At 35.3% G+C, this 19458-nt stretch overlaps 1 protein-coding gene across 1 annotated transcript in view; it reads left to right on the top strand.

Annotated features, from left to right (window-relative positions):
- The window catches only part of ABCA13 (ATP binding cassette subfamily A member 13), a 410641-nt gene that overhangs the window by 342601 nt on the left and 48582 nt on the right, over window positions 1-19458 (top strand). The window contains exons 42-43 of the mRNA XM_074036523.1: window positions 2405-2539; window positions 10003-10106. Coding sequence (XP_073892624.1) covers window positions 2405-2539; window positions 10003-10106 — 239 coding nt within the window. The remainder of the gene's footprint in view (window positions 1-2404; window positions 2540-10002; window positions 10107-19458) is intronic.

The following is a 19458-nucleotide window of genomic DNA, read 5'->3' as shown; positions in this document are numbered from 1 at the left end:
TGACCAGACATATGACATAGGAACTTTTGTTTCTACCAATCAGCTTATGGTAAAACTGGTTTCATTAAATGTTGATTCAGTTAAAGCAGTCTCCAAGAACATATAGATGACATTAAGTAAGGACTGCATTGGCTTTTTCCCGACAGATAAAGCTTTCTAACAGGGTCTATAATGCTCTTAGTTTTCTTCTCTTTTATGGGGACGTGTGCCTCCTTTTCCAGGAAGCCTCCCTGGTTTCCTTCCTTCATCTCTCATTATGAGTGTTTATCTACCACTGATTTACGCTTCTTGGCCATTCTTTTCTGAGAAAAATTTGGATGAAGCTACATTACTACTTCTGTTATCTCTTTAATTCCTGAAATGCCAGGCATTTATATTTCTTCATTTATATGACCCTTCTCTTAATATTTGTGTGGGTTTGCTTGTGAGGAATAAAATGTTTTGTCTTGATATTTTAGAATTCACTTAAGTGAATTTTTATGTAACTTGTGATAATTGAAATAATTGGTCTGAATGGAGCCAGGAAAAAGGATGATTCATATAAAATATTCTGGGGAAAATGACTTTACTTTCAATAAGACCAACTACTGCCCTTGATAAGATTTTCTTAGGCAGATAGGAGGAGATTAAATATTTCATCTTTATGTATCTTTGGGGCCTGGAAATCTGCATTTCCTAGAATTATACTATTTCACCATAAGACCAGTCCTTGACCCTCTTCATTCATCTGCAATATATTTTGAAGTTGTACAAGTAAAGCCATATAACAATTTCTGTTGAAAGATTTTATTGGGGGACGTAGTGATTATCCTAATATTTGTAGAGGTTCTTAATGCTTCATTATCCTTCATTATCCTGTTATTATCCTAACTTTTATGCACTTGTCAAAAAGAGTATACACATTGGTTTATATTTATTTAGTTATTTGGGATGCACAATTATTAACCCATCTTTTTAGTCCTAAGGAAGTTTTCCCTCTTCTCCTAAATTTGAATTAAAATATGACCTTGGTCAATTTGGCTAAATGATTATATCTAAAAAATGAATCTATATTAATACTTCTATGGTCATAAGAGTTAAATAAAATTGTTTGCAACATTTTAAAATTATGCTAAGTTGGAAACGAAAAAGTTGCTTACCTTGGACCCCAAGAAGAATTAATCCAGCATAGGAGACAGACTAGAAGCAGAAAATGTAGTGTGGTACAAATTACAGTGGGAAATGCTAAATAGAAGCATTCTATAGACACATAATACAAAGAAGAGGTGACACATACAACACACAGAAGAAGTGACAATTACTTTTTCTGATGAGAGATATGGGCTGGGCCTTCTAGGATGTGGGACGAGCTGGCAGGGTGGAAAGCAGGGAAGAATAAAGAAGCTGTGAACCCCAGGCTTTTGAGTACGGTCTGAACTCTCCTGTGCCTGGGGTGGGGGGGTGAGGTTTGACAAATGCTGCCACCATCCTTGGGACTTGGCAAAGTGGTTTTCAGCAGTTGCAAATAAGAAACATTTCCCATTCCCCTCCCCACCTCTAGTTACTTTATAAACCAAACTCTGAGTTTGCAAACATTAACAGTGGCTTCTCAATGTGAAAGGGTTACTTCTTTCCTTGTGTTAATATTGAAAATTCCCTCCAGCCATAAAAACGAACAAAATCACATCCTTTGCAGCAGCGTGAATGCAGCTGGAGGCATCATCCTAAGCAAATTAACACAGGAACACAAAACCAAATACATGTGCTCTTATTTATAGGGGAGAGCTTAACATTGGGTGCACATGGACACAAACATGGCAGCAGTAGACACGTGGAAATCCAAAAATGTGGAGGTAGGGCATGAGACAAGGGGTGAAGAACTACCTGTTGGGTTCCACACTCACTACTTGGGTGATGGATCATTAGAAGCCCAAACCTCAGCATCACACAATATACCCATGTAACAAACCTGCACATAGACACCCGGAATCTAAAATAATAAAGAAAGTGTTCTACTTCGGTTGTCTTCTCCCTTTAAGTTTTGACACCTCTTTCCATTAGTTTCATTCCTATTTATTTCCTTCTCAGTTTTCTTTTTGGCATTCCCGTCTCTGCTCACCTTAACGTGGGTATTTATCTGGACCTCCAACCTCGAGTGTGTTTCTTGCCCACCCTGCTCCCTGAACTCTAGATGTGATTATTTTGACCGTCACTTTGATGTCTCCAGCCACAGAAAACTCCCACCTGTTCACTCTCAATTACTGCCTGTATGGTGAAGGGGGATGTTTCAGGAGATGTACTTGATTGTATGTGTGAAGATGAGCAGGGTTAGTGGGAGGGAGAAGCAGGAGTGAGGACTGAGACCAGGTTTCTGGTGGGCACTTTGGTGAATGCTGGTGTGCACATGCACATCCCTCTCTTCCAGGTTGCTGGAGATCTCATCAGGCGCTTACACCTCGAAGCCCATGCGGACAAACCTGTGGCCACCTACAGTGGGGGAACCAAGCGGAAACTCTCTACAGCCCTGGCCCTGCTGGGGAAACCTGACATTCTTTTATTTGTGAGTAGAGGAATGTCAATGTCTTGGAATAAGACACATATTGCATATTGATTTATAAACTGATTTTAAGAGTTTTTCTGGGAAGTAACTTTAGAACTTGCAAAGCTGGTTCTACAAACTAGTAAACTGTTTTGCCATAAGCCAACATTTCCCAAACATCGTTTGAATTTTGCAGAAATAAAACACTTACCTTTTGCTAGATTCACTCATATTCGTCAAACTGAAAATTCTATAAAATTTTAACATTAAAACAGTGTTTTAAAAGATTATTAGAATTCATCTATAATCTGAAACCCATTATGTTTTCCTCTAGAATATTGCTTTGATGTCTTTTTCTCTGTGTAGCTGTATGTTTATCACAGCAGTAGTGACACCTGTCATGGTGAATCTTGAAGATGGGTGTTGAGAGTGAAGGCTGGCTATGATGTTGAGAGTAGGAAGAAAACTCCAGCAAGAGGGTAGAGTATATGCAATGGTCTTGAGACAAGGTGGTCTGTAATCAGTCTGGGAACTGCAATTAATTTGATTTGAATGAATCAAAGCATTAATTGGAGGCAACATTTGTCAAGAAATGGAGTTAATTGTCTTGCATTTCATAAAACAGCTATAATTGTTAATGCAAGTAATGCCATTGAAAGAATTAATAAAGGCTATTGTTACGTGCCATAAATTGGATTCTAATCACTAGAGTACATCTTTGGACTTCACACCAGTAGAGAGTCTGAGGGGTGTCAAAAAGTATGGAAAACAAAACAGATTCCTTTTTTTCTATCTTTCTTCATCAAATGAATACGCCCTTTCAGTGGGATAGCAAATGGGAATTGAGAAGGTCTGTGTTAGAAAATGGTCTCATCATTTGCTGGTTGTTTCCTGGAAACTCACTTGAATATTCTTTTTAGGTGCCATAAATTGGCTTTTGCAATATCCAAATTCCTGGACCATTGTATAGTTTCATATTCCGGAATCTGATAATAAAAACTACCATTTGCACAATCCTGAAGTTCACAAATTGCATTTTATTTTCAACACAAGGTGGGATTATGTTGAGTAGTTAACAATATGTGGGCGTTCATTACTTTCTGTGGAATTTCCCTATGCCCAGCCCCTCACAATGCATCTCCTCAGTTGGATGAAGGGGCCGATGCTCTATAGCCATGACCTGGTTCACTGCAGACCCTGACATACTTTTCTTTGGTACATCCTTGCTCTCAGCTTTCCGTGGATGCCCAAACCTGTGGCACAGTGGTCAAGGTGAGGACTCCGGAGTCTGACTGACAAGCATTGAATTTTGCTTCTGCAGCCGCCCAACACTTGGCCTTGTATGTTCTATGCCTGCTTCCTTCTCATCTGAAAATTGTCCCGATTATAATGTCTGTCTCATGGAGTCATTGAAAGCAGTAAATAAAATAAACTACATTAAGCATCTAGCCCAGTGTCCAGCAGATGGTAAACCACAGTAACTATTTGTGACTATGATGATGGTTACTGTTCAGAGCAATAGGTTAAAGAGATTTGTTGCCGGTCCTTTGGAGTTCTCAACAGAGAGACTAGAAGTGGCTCTCAGAGCTGACATCAAGGAGGGAATCAGGAAAACGTAAATTACACATCCAACTCTCATGCTGAGCATTGCATGATCACACCTTTTATTTACTTATTTTTATAACTAGTACACATATATTGCTTGATTTGCAGAAAAGACTAGATATTTATTTTTCTGTTCAGTGCTTCTCCCCCCACCCCTACTGCTTCCCATCTGTTTCTTTCTTTGGGGAAGTTTATGACCCTAAGCTCTTAAGAAATATGTGTTTAGTACTCCCTGGCTAATAAAAGCACAGAAATATATCTTACAGTTTGGCAAGATTTCTCTAGAATTGGTTCATATAAGAAATGCTTTGGTGTCTATTGAAGGAGAAAGCTTCAAGTTCTAAGAAATATCAATTTATTTGATGTTGCTAAATAAATGAAGCCTTTTTCTGCTATCATATGTCTTCCTAGGGCATATCATTCTGAAATTTTATGGAGGTTGAAAATTCATTTTAAAAACATCAAGGTTGGCTTACCTAGCCAGATCATGAAGGAGAACCAACCTGGCATGAAAATATAGCCCAATTCCCCACCTCCCAGTTTTATGGAGGTATAATTAATAAAAATGGTATATATTTAATGAATTCAACATGTGTTTTGATATACATAAATATTCTGATGTGATGACTACAATCAAACTAATTAACATATTGATGATGTCATATAATTGCCATTGTTTTCCCTGGGTGTGATGAGAACACTTAATATCTACCCTCTTAACAAATTTCAAATATGTAATACAGCATCGTTACCTACAGTCCTTCTCTTAGTCCACTGTGCTGCTATAGCAGACTGGATAATTTATGAAGAACAGAGAGCAGACATTTGAGTTTTGGAGTCTGGGAAGTCCAAGATCAAGGTACTGCCAGGTGCAGGTGCCTGCCGAAGGTGCCAACCCTGCTTCCAAGATGAATACCTGAACCCTGTGCCCTCCAGAGGGGAGGAATATGTGTCCTCATAAGGCAAAAGTCAGAAGGCCAAAAAGAGGTGAAGGTCCTTCATCAGGTGCTTTTATAAGGTCACTTAACCTTATAAACTCGTTCACCTCCCAGTGGTCATACTTCTCAATATTGTTTCATTAGGGATTGAGTTTTAACATGAATTCTGTAGAGGACGAAACATCCAAACTATAGCAGCCCTATATGCTGTATGTTAGGTCTCCAGAACTTGTTTGTCCTGTATAACTGAAATTTTCTGCCCTTTGACAAGTATCTCCCCATTTCCACAGCCTGGCACCTTTCTACTGTCTCTTCCTATGTGTTCAACTTTTTACTATTTCATTAAGAAGTAGTGTTTTTCCATGCATGGCTTATTTCACTTTATGCTTGGCATAAGTCCTCCAGATTCACTTATGTTGTTGAAAATGGAAGGATTTCCTTATTTTTCAAGCAGAATAATATTTCATTACACACATATACACCCAGAGAAGAGAGAGAGAAAGAGAGAGAGAGAGAGAGAGAGAGAGAGAGAGAGAGAGAGAGACAAGGAAACAGGGGGAGAGAGAGAGAGAGAGAGAGAGAGAGAGAGAGAGAGAGATACACATTTTCTTTTCCCATTTATACACTTAGGGATGCTTAGGTTGTTTCTATATCTTGACTTTTGTAAATAATGTTGTCATGAATATAGTACTTCCAGATACGCTTCCAGATATTGATTTTATTTCCTTTGGATACACACACAGATGTGAGATTACTGGATCAGGTGGTAGTAGTATTTTTAATTTGTAGAGGAAACTCCACACTGTTTTTCACAATGTGTGTACATTTACATTCCCACCAATTGTGTATAAGGGCTCACTTTTCTCCGAATCCTTGCCATTGCTGGTTATCTTCTGTCCTTTTAACAATAGCTATTCTAACGAGTACAAGGTGATATCTCATTGTCGTTTTTATTTACATTTCCCTGATTATTAATAATGTTGACCATCTTTTCATATACCTATTGGCCATTTGCATGTCTTCTTTTGAGAAAAGTCTGTTCAAGTTTTTTCTCTATTTTTAATTATTATTATTTTGCTATTTAGCTTTATGAATTCCATATATAGGATGTAACCCCTTATTGGATATATGGCTGCAAACATTTTATTCCCCTCTGTAGTTTGCCTGCTTTGTTGGTATTTTCCTTTCTCGTGCAGAAACTCTTTTCATTTGAAATAGTACCACTCTATGTTTGCTTCTGTTTTCTCTGCTTTTGGTCTCATATCCAAAAAACAAACAAAACATTGCCAAGACCAATGTCAAGGAGCTTTTCTTTTCTTTTTTCTTTTTTTTTCCTACAAGTTTCTTGGTTTCTGATCTTATGTTTAAATCTTTAATACATGCTCAGTTGATTTTTGTGTATGGTGTAAGATAAGAACCCAGTTTTAATTTTTTGTATGTAGATACTCAGTTTTCCCAAAGCCATATATTGAAGAGACTGTCCTTTTCCTAGTTTTAATTTTGGTGTATTTGTCAAAGATTGACTATATGTGTGTGGGTTTATTTCTGTACTGTCTATTCTTTTCTATGAATCTGTATTTCTGTTTTTATACAAGTACCATACTTTTTAAATTACGATAGCATAGTAGTATAGTTTGAAAATAGGAAATGTGAGGCCTCTAGCACTGTTCTTCTTGCTTAATTTCTTTAGCTATTTGTGGTCTTTTGTTGTTGTTGTTGTTTTTCTTTAAATAAATTTTGGTATTCTGGTTTTCTATTTCTGTGAAAAAATGACAATGGAATTGTAGGAATAGCACTGAGTCTGTCGATCGCTTTGGGTAATATGGACATTTTAAAATATTAATTCTTTCAATCCATGTACATGGATAGCTCTCCATTTATTTGTCTTCAATTTCTTTAATCAAAATGTTATAGATTTCAGTATACAGATCTTTCACTTCCTTTGTTAAAATTATTCCTAAGTATTTTGTTCATTTTGATCTTACTGTAAATGAAATTGTCTAAAATTTCCTTTTCTGATAACCCACTGCTATTTTATGGAAGCAAAATTGATATTTGTATGTTGATTTTGTATCATATGACTTTATTGAATTTGTTTATTAATTCTAATGGATTTTTTGGTGGAGTCTGTAGTGTTTTCTGTATATTAGATCGTGCTTTTGGAAAGATGATTTTACTTATTCGTTTTTGATTTGGATGCCTGTTCTTTGTCTTGACTAATTGCTCTGGTAGGACTTCTAGTATTATGTTGAGTAAAAGTGGCTAGAGTGGGCATCCTTGTCTTGTTCTTCTTAGATTCGAAGTTTTTAGCTTTACACTGTTGAATATGATGTTAGTTGTGGGCTTATGATGTATGGCCTTTTATTCTTTTCTTACTTCTGCTAACTTTGGGCTTAGTTCATTTCTTTATCCAATTTCTTCAATTGCAAAGGTAGGATATTTATTTGAAATCTTTCTTTTTTCTTAATGTTGATGACTTATTCCTCAAACCTGCTTTTACCTCATCCCATAAGTTTTGTTTTGTTTCCATTTTCATTTGTCTCAAGATACATGTATTTTTTAAAATTTTCTTTTTAATTTCACTTTTGGCCCATTGGTTGTTCAGGAACATATTGTTAATTTACATGTATTTGTGGATTTCTCAGTTTTCCTCCTTATTAATTTCTAGTGTCATACCATGTTGGTCTGAAATGATACTGGATATGATTTCAATTTTTAAAAATTGTGTAGACTTGTTTTGTGGCCTAATATATGGTCTCTCCTGGAGAGTATTTTATGTGTGCTGGAGAAGAATGTGTATTCTGCTGTCGTTGGATGGAATGATTCTGCTGTCGTTGGATGGAATGTTCTGTGTATGGCTGTTAGGTTCATTTGGTCTAAAGTGTAGTTCAAGTATGTCATTTCCTTATTGATTTACTGTCTGGTTAATCAATGTATCATTGAAAGTGGAGCCTTGAACTCCCTATTATTATTGTAGTTATGTCTTTTACTCCTTTCAGTTCTGTTAATATTTGCATTACATATATAGCTACTCTAATATTCAGTGCATATATATTTACAATTACTCTTTTATCATTTTATAATAAATTGACCATTTTATTATTGTATTTTTCTCTTTTTACAGTTTTTGACTTAAAGCATATTTTGTTTGACATAAATATAGATAAACATGCCCTCTGGGTCATCATTTGCTTGGAGTATATTTACCTATTGTTTCACACTCAGTCTATGTATATCAAAAAAACTGTACTAAGTCTCTTGCAAACAGCATAAGGTTGGATCTTGGTTTTTATCCTTTCATTCACTTTATGCCTTTTGATTGGCAAATGCTGTCTATTTACAGTTAATGTAATTATTAATAGGTAAGAACATATCCTTGACATTTTGTTAATTGTTTTCTGGCTATTTTTAAAGCTATTTATTCTTTTTTTCCTTTATTACTGTTTTTCTTTTAATTTGATAACTTTTTTGTGTGTTGGTATGTTGGTATGCTTTGATTCATTTCTCTGTTTTTTTTTTCTTATGTGTATGTGTGTGTGTGCACGTGTGTGTGTGCATCCACTGTAGGTTTTTAATTTGTGGTTACTAAGTATCTATATAAAACATCTTATAGTTACAAAAGTCTATTTTTAACCTGATAGTAACTGAACTTATGTCACATTTAAAAAAACTACACTTTTACTTCCAACCATCTCATTTTATGTTTTAGATGTCACAATTTGCAGCTCTTTATATTGTGTTTCCATTAAAAATTATATTACCTATAGTTATTTTTAATACTTTTTTGTCTTTTAATCTGAATATTACAGTTATAAGTGATTTACACACCAACATTAAAGCATTAAAGTATGCTGAATTTGGCTATATACTTAACTTTACTGTGAGTTTTATAATTTCATGTTGCTAATTAGAATCCTTTTATTTTATTTTAAAGAACCCCCATTAGCATTTTTCTTTTAAGACAGGTATTGTGTAAATGAACTCTTTCAGCTTTTGTTTGGGAAATTCTTTTTCTTTTTTTTATTTCTGAGGAGCAGCTTTGCTGGGTAAAGTAGGCAAAGTATTTTTGATTTGGTAGGTTTTTTTTGTTTCATTGGCCTACTCTTTCCCTGTCCTGAAGATTTCTTCTGAAAAATCCACTGATAACCTTGTTCATGTATGTGATGAACCTTTTTTTTTTTTTTTTTTTCTCTTGTTGCTGTGAAAATTCTGCTTTTCATTTTTGACAGTTCGGTTATTGTGTATCTCAGTGAATAATTTGTTGGGTTGAAGCTATTTGGGAACTTTTAAGCTTCATATATCTCAGTGTTCAAATGTCTTTCTCTTTATCCAAATTTGGGAATGTTTCAGCCACTATTTATTTAATAAGCATTCGGCTGCCCCTTTTTCTCACCTTTTTTTATTTTGTAAATCTCATATTGTAAAAGTTAGGTCTCTGGATAATGTGCCATAAACCTGTTAGGCTTTCTTTGTTCTTCTTAATTCTTTTTTTTTTTTTTTTAATTTTCCTTGGCTGGATAATTTCAAATAATCTGCCTTCAAGTTCACAGATTTGTTTTTAATCTGCTTGATCAAATGTGCTTTTGGCATTCTCTATCATATTTTTTATTTCTTTTTATATTTCTGCTCCAGTATTTCTATTTGGTTCTTTTATATATATATAATTTTGATCTCTTTTTTGAATTTCTCTGGATGAGGTGAGAAAGAAGTGGGACTCTTGGGTAGCATGCTGTGTGGCTGGAGGAGTCACTCATTGCTCTCTCACGTTCCCCTATCATTCTGGCTTTGTTGAGCAGAGGGTAACAAAACCAATTGGAGAAGTGCCTGTTAGAGCCAGAGCAGAGATTTTTCTTTCACCTGGGATCTGGCCTCCCATGTCGTTGTGTATATTTCTGTTTGTGTTTTTCAAATGCTGATTACTCTGTATTGCCTTTCCTTCAGGATGAACCCAGCTCTGGGATGGATCCCTGCTCTAAGCGGTACCTATGGCAAACAATAATGAAGGAGGTTAGGGAAGGCTGTGCTGCAGTGCTGACCTCCCACAGGTGAGCTCCAGTTTCTCTTGTAGCCATTTCCTGAGTAAGACTGAGTAACAAAGGTTAAGAAGTGCATTTAGGCCCCTGCACAGTGCTAACATAGACATTTCTTAATCTTTACAGCACAGTAATGGTGATATTATTGTTAGCCCTTATTGTATAAATTGAGACTGAAACCATGAGGGATTACGTTATATAACCAAGTTTACATAGCAAACGGGTGGCAGAGCTAGAATTTGAACCTAGTATTCTGTGTCCAAAGACGATATTCTTGCCTCATCCATTGCTACTGTTCAAGGATGAGTGCTAGACTACTGTTTTCAGGTCTTCCTGAAGGATCTTTCAGATCCTTTCCATCCAAGGCCTCTTATTTCAGCAGGTAGAATTAGCTGAACTAAAATACTAAACAGGTTACTGAATCTGGTTTAACATTTTCTTTATCACAGAATTAAGTTTGTAATTAGATTTCAAAACCATTGACTTCTTTTTAATTTTCTAATACACTGTTCTAGGCCACACAGAATTACAAATACAGATTTTATAAAACCTGCTTATGGGAAGTGAGCAATGTAATTTAACTAATACAAATCCTAATGATGTAATAAAGACCAGTCTTTAACGTTTAGACTTGTTTTGTCTTTATGCTTAAGTAAAATATACTGTCCAGATGTCAAGAGTTGCCAAAGATCTGACATTTTGCCCTTTTGCAAGCTGGCAAATTTAGCTTGATACAGTTTTACGGATGTTGACACAAGAAATGAGACTTCTGGGTCGGAGATGAAATACTTTATTGCTCACAGCAAAAACAGTAGCCGGAGTGTCAGCATGGTTTCTCGCTGGTTCCCTAAACCCCAGTTTGTACTGGACTAATGGATGTCTGCACACATAGGAGAGGAATGCCAAATCTAGTGAAATTACCACCTTATAACATCTAATAAGGAAGCCAGCTCTTGGTTTGGGAGGAGGTGTCGCTTCTTCAATGGTTGTTTGCTGCAAGCACAACTTTGAGAAATGGCCCAGGTAAAGAGCAGTTAGGGCCTTATAATTCTCGCAATTGGTGGCAAGACATGTAGGAACACAAGGGACCCATGGAAACTTGCTTCCCAACAGTCTAAATCTTTCAGTCTATGCTTGAGTACCCCAGCTCTTGTTACCAGAAGTGATATAAAGCTAGCCCTATCATTTGAAATGTGAGATTTCTGAGAGGACCTCAGAAGACTTTGCTGATTACTGGCAGCATTATTAGTTTATGTAAAAATACTATTAAATGCTATAACTCAGCATGCCTAATCCTATTATACATAAATCTTACAGCCATTTCCTGTAACAAGTATTAGTGGCTGCAAAGCCAATGTATTGTGAATAAATCAGCCATTCACACATTTCTCACATTGCTTCATGTCAAAGTAGACTTTTCTTTTCAATTTTCTAACTTTGGGCTCTTTCTTTTTTTAAAAAAATCATTCACTGATAGGTTTGTCTATATTGCTTAACATTCCCCAATTTTCACTGCCAGACTAAACTTTACACTGTTGTTTTTTTAAATATCATTTTCTGAAGTGTAATTTACATTTCATATAACTTAACCACTGTAAGTATGGAATTCTATGATTCTTTTGTAAATTTATAGACTTCTGCAAATGGTACCATAAATAAGTCTTAGAACATTTCTGGCACCTGCTCCCAAATTTTCTCATGCTTATTTTCAGTTAAATTAGCATTCAAGGCCAGGCGGGGTAGTTCACACCTGTAATCCCAGCACTTTGGGAGGCTGAGGCGGGCGGATCTCGAGGTCAGGAGATCAAGACCATCCTGGCTAACACGGTGAAACCTGCCTCTACTAAAAATACAAAAAATTAGCTGGGCGTGGTGGCAGGCGCCTGTAGTCCCAGCTACTCAGGAGGCTGAGGCAGGAGAATGGCATGAACCTGGGAGGTGGAGGTTGCAGTGAGCCGAGATTGTGCCACTGCACTCCAGCCTGGGTGACAGAGTGAGACTGCGTCTCAAAAAAAAAAAAAAAAAAAAAAAAAAAAAAAAATAGCATTCAAAACCTCCACCTAGGAAAACATTGATGGCTTTCTGTCTACGTAAATTTGCTTTATATGGATATTTCATTAACTGAATCATATAATCAGTAGTCTGCTGCCTCTGACTCTTTTTTTTAATTTACTGTAACACTTTTAAAGTCTATCCATTGCGTTTTGTGTCAATACCATGCTCCTTTTCATTTTGAACAGTATCCCATTTTATAGCTATAAAATGTTTATCCATTCACCGGTTGATGAGCAGTTGGGTTGTTTCCAGTGTTTTGCTATTATGAATAACATGTTGTGAGCAGTCATATAAATGTCTTTGTAGGTATAGACATGTTTTAATTTTTTTTTATTTTTCTGAGTCAAGTTGCTAGGTTGAATAGTAAGTTGTATTTGACACTTTAAGAAACTGCAGAGTGATTTCCCAAATTGGCCTTATCAGTATATGTTCCCAGCAACAATGATGAGTCTTCTTTATTCCACACCCTTGTCACTACTGTCTGTCTTTTATGATTATAGGCATCCTAGTGAAGTTGGGTTTTAATTCACATTTTCCTAAGGACTAATGCTGTTAGAATCTTTTCATGTGCCTAATAGTTATTTGTATTAATTCTTTAGTGAAATATCTATTCCAATATCTCCTCCATCCTCCATTTTTAAAAAATGGCTTTATACTTTAGAATAGTTTTAGATTCACTGCAAAATTGAGAGGAAGGTACAGAGATTTTTTAAACTCCCTCCTTGCCTTCACACATGCATATCCTCCCCTATTATCAACATACAGCACCAGAGTGATACATTTAGTAAAATTGATCAGCCTACATTGACAGCACATCACCACCCCAATCCAGTTTACATAGGGGTCACTCTTGGTATTGGACATTTTACGGGTTTGGACAAATATCTAATAAGAAACCACTATTATAGTATCAGACAGAATTGTTTCTCGGCCCTAAAAATTTTCTGTGTTCCGCCTATTCATCTCTCTTGCCTAACCCCTGGTAACCACTCATCGTTTTACTATCTCCATAGTTTTACCTTTTCCACAGTGCCATATAGTTGGAATCATATAGTATGTAGTCTTTTCAGATTGACTTTTTGCATTAAGTTTCTCCCATGTCTTCTCGTGGCTTGATAGCTCATTTCATTTCAATCCTGAGTCATATTCCACTATCGGGATGTACTACAGCTTATTTATCCACTCATCTGCTGAACCACATCTTGGTTGCTTCCAAGTTTTCACAGTTTTGAAAAAAGCTGCTTAAGGATCTGTGTGCAGTTTTTTGTGTGAACATATTTTCAACTCCTTTGGGTAAATACCAAGGAATGTGATTGCTGGATCGGATGGTAAGAGTATGTTAATTTTTGTAAGGATCCTTTATTTTTTAATTGTTTTTTATCTATTATTTTTGAATTGTAATAGTTCTTTTTATGTAGCAGATATTCCTATATTCTGAATAGAAGTCCCTTGCTGGATAAATGATTTGCACATATGTATTTCCAGTCTATGGCTGTCTTTCCATTTTGTTAATGTCTTTCCATTTTCCATTGTCTTTGAAAGTGCAAACATTTTAAATATTGATTACATTCAGTTTATCGATTTATTTTTATATGGTTTGTGCTTTTGGTGTCTCATCTAAGAACTATTTGTTCAAGTGAAGTCCTAGAGATTTTCTTCTATCTTTTTTTTCTAAAAATTGTAGGATTTTAGCTCTTATATTTAAGTATTTGATCTATTTAAAGCTAAATTTTGTGTATAATATGAGAAAAGGATATAAATTCACTTTTATGCATGTTAATATCCAATTACTTCAGCACTCTTCCTTGAAAAGATGATCTTTTATCCCACTGAATTGTCATAGCACCTTTATTGTATTATTTATTATGTGATTTATTTTTGGACTCTCAATTATTATCCATTGATATGTATGCCTATTTTCTTGCCCAATAATATCATGTTGATTATGGTTGTTTTCCGTTAAGTTTTGAAAACAGTAAGTGTTATTCCTTCAGCTTTCTCCTTATATTACAAAATTTTTCATTCTCTTGAAATATCTTTCAGTTTCTCTTGTGATTACTTCTTTGACCCTTAGTTTACTTAGAAGTGTTGTTCCATTTTCAAATACTTGGAGATTTTTAAGATTTTTTTTCTGTTATTCATTTCTGATTTAACTCTGTTGTAATTAGATAAAATATGTTGTATGATTTTCATCCTTTTAAATTTGTTAGGACTTTTTAATGGCCTACCAGAGGGGTTATAGTTTTGTTTTTTTTTTTTTAATAAAACCCCATTATATATATATTTGGTTTGCAAGTCACATAGTGTGTACTGCAGCATCCAACTCCACTGTTATAGTGTGAAAGCTTCCCCCAGCATTAGGTAAATGCATAATTGTGGGTTGTATTGCAATAAAACTTTATTTATTCCTCTCCCCCTATCCCCCACAAAATTGTGGCAGGCTGGATTTAGCCAATATGCTGCAGTTTTTTACTCCAGGCTTAACATGTGGTTTATCCTAGAGAATTGTCTATGCAAAGGAAAATGTATTCTATAGTATTTGGATGGAATATTGTATACACAGCAAGTTAGCTTTGACAGTGTTGTTTAAGTATTCTGTATTCTTGTGGATATTTCCCTGGGTATACTATCAATTACTGAAAATAAGATACTGAAATCTTCAAGTATAATTGTTATATTTTTCTTTTCCTTCTTTAAATTCTGTCAGTTTTTGCTGCATATATTTGGAATCTGTGTAGTTAGTGAATATGCATTCTTAACTGCTATCATACTCATATTTTGACTTTCTTATCATTAAGAAATGTCTCTTTTTCACTCTAGCAGTATGTTTTAGCTTAAAGTCTATTTTGTTTCTTAAAATAGCCATTGCTTCTGTCTCTTGGATAATGTTTGTATGGTATATCTTTTCATATTCTTTTACTTTCAAATAATTTGTGTCTTTGAATAGAAGGAGTGTTTCCTATAGATTGTGTATAGTTGGATATTGTTTTTTTTCCCAATCTGACAATGTCTACCTTTTGTGTGAGGTGTTTAAACTATTCCACATTTAATGTAATTATTGATATGGTTGAAGTAACATTGACTGTTTTGCTATTTTTTATATAATGTCTCCTGTGTTTCTTGTATCTCTGTTTCTACTTGACAGTCTTATATATTAAATGAGTAATTTGAAGTATTCTGTATTTGATGTCTTATCTATTTTTTAAATTATGTTCTTACTGGCTAGTCTAAGGATGATAGTATACATCTTGATGCTAGCTTAATTAGCATCTTGATGCTAACTTAATTCTGGAAAAGTATTGTAATCTTGCCCTAATATGGCTCTATTTCTTCCGTTTTCCTTTTTGTTATTATTACCATATACATTACATTTTATATGCTCTAAATCCAATAAAGCACATTATAAGTTTCACTTTACACAATTTTGAATTTTTAAAGAAGATAAGAAAATATATGAAAAAAGATATACACAGTCTTAAATAGTAATCCATATGCAATTGTCATTTCTGACGCTTATCTGTCCATATGAAAAATGTGAGAAAATTTTGGCTATTATTTACTCAGATAGTTTTTCTGGCCCTATCTATCTTTCCTTTTCTTTTGGTCTTCCATTGCATGTATATTGAAACTCTGATGTTATCGCACAAGTCTGAGTTCTTGGTCATTTTTTTAGTCTTGTTTTTCTCCATTTTTGGATTGGATAATCTTTATTGATCTATGTGTTCACTGATTCCTCTGCCATTTTGAATCTGGTATTGACTCCTCTAGTGAAGTTTTCATTTAATTTCTTGTAATCTTTAACTGAAAGATTTATTTTTGGTTCTTTTTTATATTTTTTATCCCCTTCTTCAGAATCCCTATTTACTGATTTTGTTGTCACACTTTCTTTAATTCTTTTTTCTTTTAATTCTTAAAGTTCTGGGGTACATGTGAAGAACGGGCAGGTCTGTTACATAGGTATACATGTTCCATGGTGGTTTGCTGCACCCATCAACTTGTCATCTATATTAGGTATTTCTCCTAATGCTGTCCCTCACACAGCCTCCCTGCCCCCCAACAGGCCCTTGTGTGTGATGCTCCCCTCCCTGTGTCCATGTGTCCTCATTGTTCAACACCCACTTATGAGTGAGAACATTCTGTGTTTGGTTTTCTGTTCCTGTGTTACTTTGCTGAGAATGATGATTTCCAACTTCATTCATGTCCCTGCAAAGGACATGAATTCATCCTTTTTTATGGCTGGATAATATTCCATAGTGTATATGTGCCACATTTTCTTTATCCAGTCTATCATTGATGGGCATTTGGGTTGGTTCAAAGTCTTTGCTATTGTGAATAGTCCCTCAATACATATGTGTGCATGTGTCTTTATAGTAGAATGATTTATAATCCTTTGGGTATATACCTAGTAATGGGATTGCTGGGTCAAATTGTATTTCTAGCTCTAGATCCTTGAGGAATTGAAACACTGTCTTCCACAATGGTTGAACTATTTTACACTCACCACCAACAGTGTAAAAGCATTCCTATTTCTCCACATCCTCTCCAGCATCTGTTGTTTTCTGACGTTATAATGATCGCCATTCTCACTGGCATGAGATGGCATCTCATTGTGGTTTTGATTTGCATTTCTGTAATGACCAGTGATGATGAACTTTTTTTCATGTTTGTTGGCTGCATAAATGTCTTCTTTTGAGAAGTGTCTGTTTATATCCTTTGCCCACTTATTGATTTTTTTTTTCTTGTAAATTTGTTTAAGTTCTTTGTAGATTCTGGATATTAGCCCTTTGTCAGATGATAGATTGCAAAATTTTTCTCCCATTCTGTAGGTTGCCTGATCACTCTGATGATAGTTTCTTTTACTGTGCAGAAGCTCTTTCATTTAATTAGATTCCATTTGTCAATTTTGGATTTTGTTGCCATTGTTTTTGGTGTGTTAGTCATGAAGTCTTTGCCCATGCCTATGTTGTGAATGGTATTGCCTAGGTTTTCTTCTAGGGTTTTTATGGTTTTAGGTCTTACATTTAAGTCTTTAATCCATCTTGAGTTAATTTTTGTATAAGGTGTAAGGAAGGGATCCAGTTTCAGCTTTATGTATATGGCTACCCAGTTTTCCCAACACCATTTATTAAATAGGGAATTCTTTCCCCATTGCTTGTTTTTGTCAGGTTTGTCAAAGATCAGATGGTTGTAGATGTGTAGTGTTATTTCCGAGGCTTCTGTTCTGTTCCATTGGTCTATATATCTGTTTTGGTACCAGTACCATGCTGTTTTTGTTACTCTAGCTTTGTAATATAGTTTGAAGTCAGGTAGCTTGATGCCTCCAGCTTTGTTGTTTTTGTTTAAGATTGTCTTGGCTATGTGGGCTCTTTTTTGGTTCCATATGAAATTTAAAGTAGTTTTGTTTTTCCAATTCTTTGAAGAAAGTCAATGGTAGCTTGATGGGGATAGCATTGAATCTATAAATTATTTTGGACAGTATGGCCATTTTCACGAGATTGATTCTTCCTGTCCATGAGCATGGAATGTTTTTCCATTTGATTGTGTCCTCTCTTATTTCCTTGAGCAGTGGTTTGTAGTTCTCCTTGAAGAGGTCCTTCACATTCCTTGTAAGTTGGATTCCTACTTATTTTATTCTCTTTGTAGCAATTGTGAATGTGAGTTGACTCATGATTTGACTCTCTTTGTCTGCTATTGGTGTATAGGAATGCTTGTAATTTTTGCACATTGAGTTTGTATCCTGAGACTTTTCTGGAGTTGCTTCTGAGCTTAAGGATATTTAGGGTTGAGATGATGGGATTTTCTAAATATACAATCATGTCATCTGCAAACAGGGACAATTTGACTTCCTCTTTTCCTAATTGAATACCCTTTCTTTCTCTTGCCTGATAGCCCTGGCCAGAACTTCCAATACTATGTTGAATAAGAGTATTGAGAGAGGGCATCCTCATCTTGTGCCAGTTTTCAAAGGGAATGCTTCCAGCTTTTGCCCATTCAGTATGATATTGCCTGTGAGTTTGTCATAAATAATCTTATTATTTTGCAATACATTCCATCAATACCTAGTTTATTAAGAGTTTTTAGCATGAAGGGCTGTTGAATTTTGTCAAAGGCCTTTTCTGTGTCTATTGAGATAATCATGAGTGTTTTTTTTGTTGTTGTTCTTGGTTCTGTATATGTGATGGATTACATATATTGATTTGTGTATTTTGAACCAGATTTGCATCCCAGGGATGAAGCCAACTTGATAGTAGTGGATAAGCTTTTTGATGTGCTAATGGATTTGGTTTGCCAGCATTTTATTGAGGATTTTTGCATTGATGTTTATCAGGGATATTGGCCTAAAATTTTCTTTTTTTGTTGTGTCTCGGCCAGGTTTTGGTATCAGGATGATGCTGACCTCATAAATGAGTTAAGGAGGATTCCCTCTTTTTCTATTGATTGGAATAGTTTCAGAAGGAATGGTACCAGCTCCTCTCTGTACCGCTGGTAAAATTTGGCTGTGAATTTGTCTGGCCCTGGACTTTTTTGGTTGGTAGGCTATTAATTACTGCCTCAATTTCAGAACTTGTTATTGGTCTATTCAAGGATTCGACTTCTTTCTGGTTTAGTCTTTGGAGGGTGTATATTATTTCAGTAATTTCTCCATTTCTTCTAGATTTTCTAGTTTATTTGCATAGAGGTGTTTATAGTATTCTCTGATGGTAGTTTGTATTTCTGTGGGATTGGTGGTGATATCCCCTTTATCATCTTTTATTGTGTCTGTTTGATTCTTCTCCCTTTTCTTCTTTATTAGTCTGGCTAGTAGTCTATCTATTTTGTTGATGTTTTCAAAAAGCCAGCTCCTGGATTCATTGATTTTTGGAAGGATGTGTTGTTTCTCTCTCTCCTTCAGTTCTGCTCTGATCTTAGTTATTTCTTGTTTGCTGGCTTTTGAATTTGTTTGCTCTTGCTTCTCTAGTTCCTTTAATTGTGATGTTAGGGTGTCAATTTTAGATCTTTTTGGCTTTCTTTTGTGGGCATTTAGTGCTATAAATTTCCCTGTACACGCTGCTTTAAATGTATCCCAGGGATTCTGGTATGCTATGCCTTTGTTCCCATTGGTTTCAAAGAACATTTTTATTTCTGCCTTAATTTCGTTATTTACTCAGTAGTCATTCAGCAGCAGGTTGTTCAGTTTCCATGTAGTTGTGCAGTTTTGGGTGAGTTTCCTAATGCTGAGTTCTAATTTGATTGCACTGTGGTCTGAGAGACTGTTATGACTTCTGATTTTTTGCATTTGCTGAGGAGTGTTTTATTTCCTTTTGTGTGG

Source organism: Macaca fascicularis, chromosome 3 (genome assembly GCF_037993035.2).
Source record: "Macaca fascicularis isolate 582-1 chromosome 3, T2T-MFA8v1.1".
Lineage (NCBI taxonomy): Eukaryota > Metazoa > Chordata > Mammalia > Primates > Cercopithecidae > Macaca > Macaca fascicularis.
Note: the sequence above shows the minus strand (reverse complement) of the source record. Positions and strands in the feature narration are given on the sequence as shown.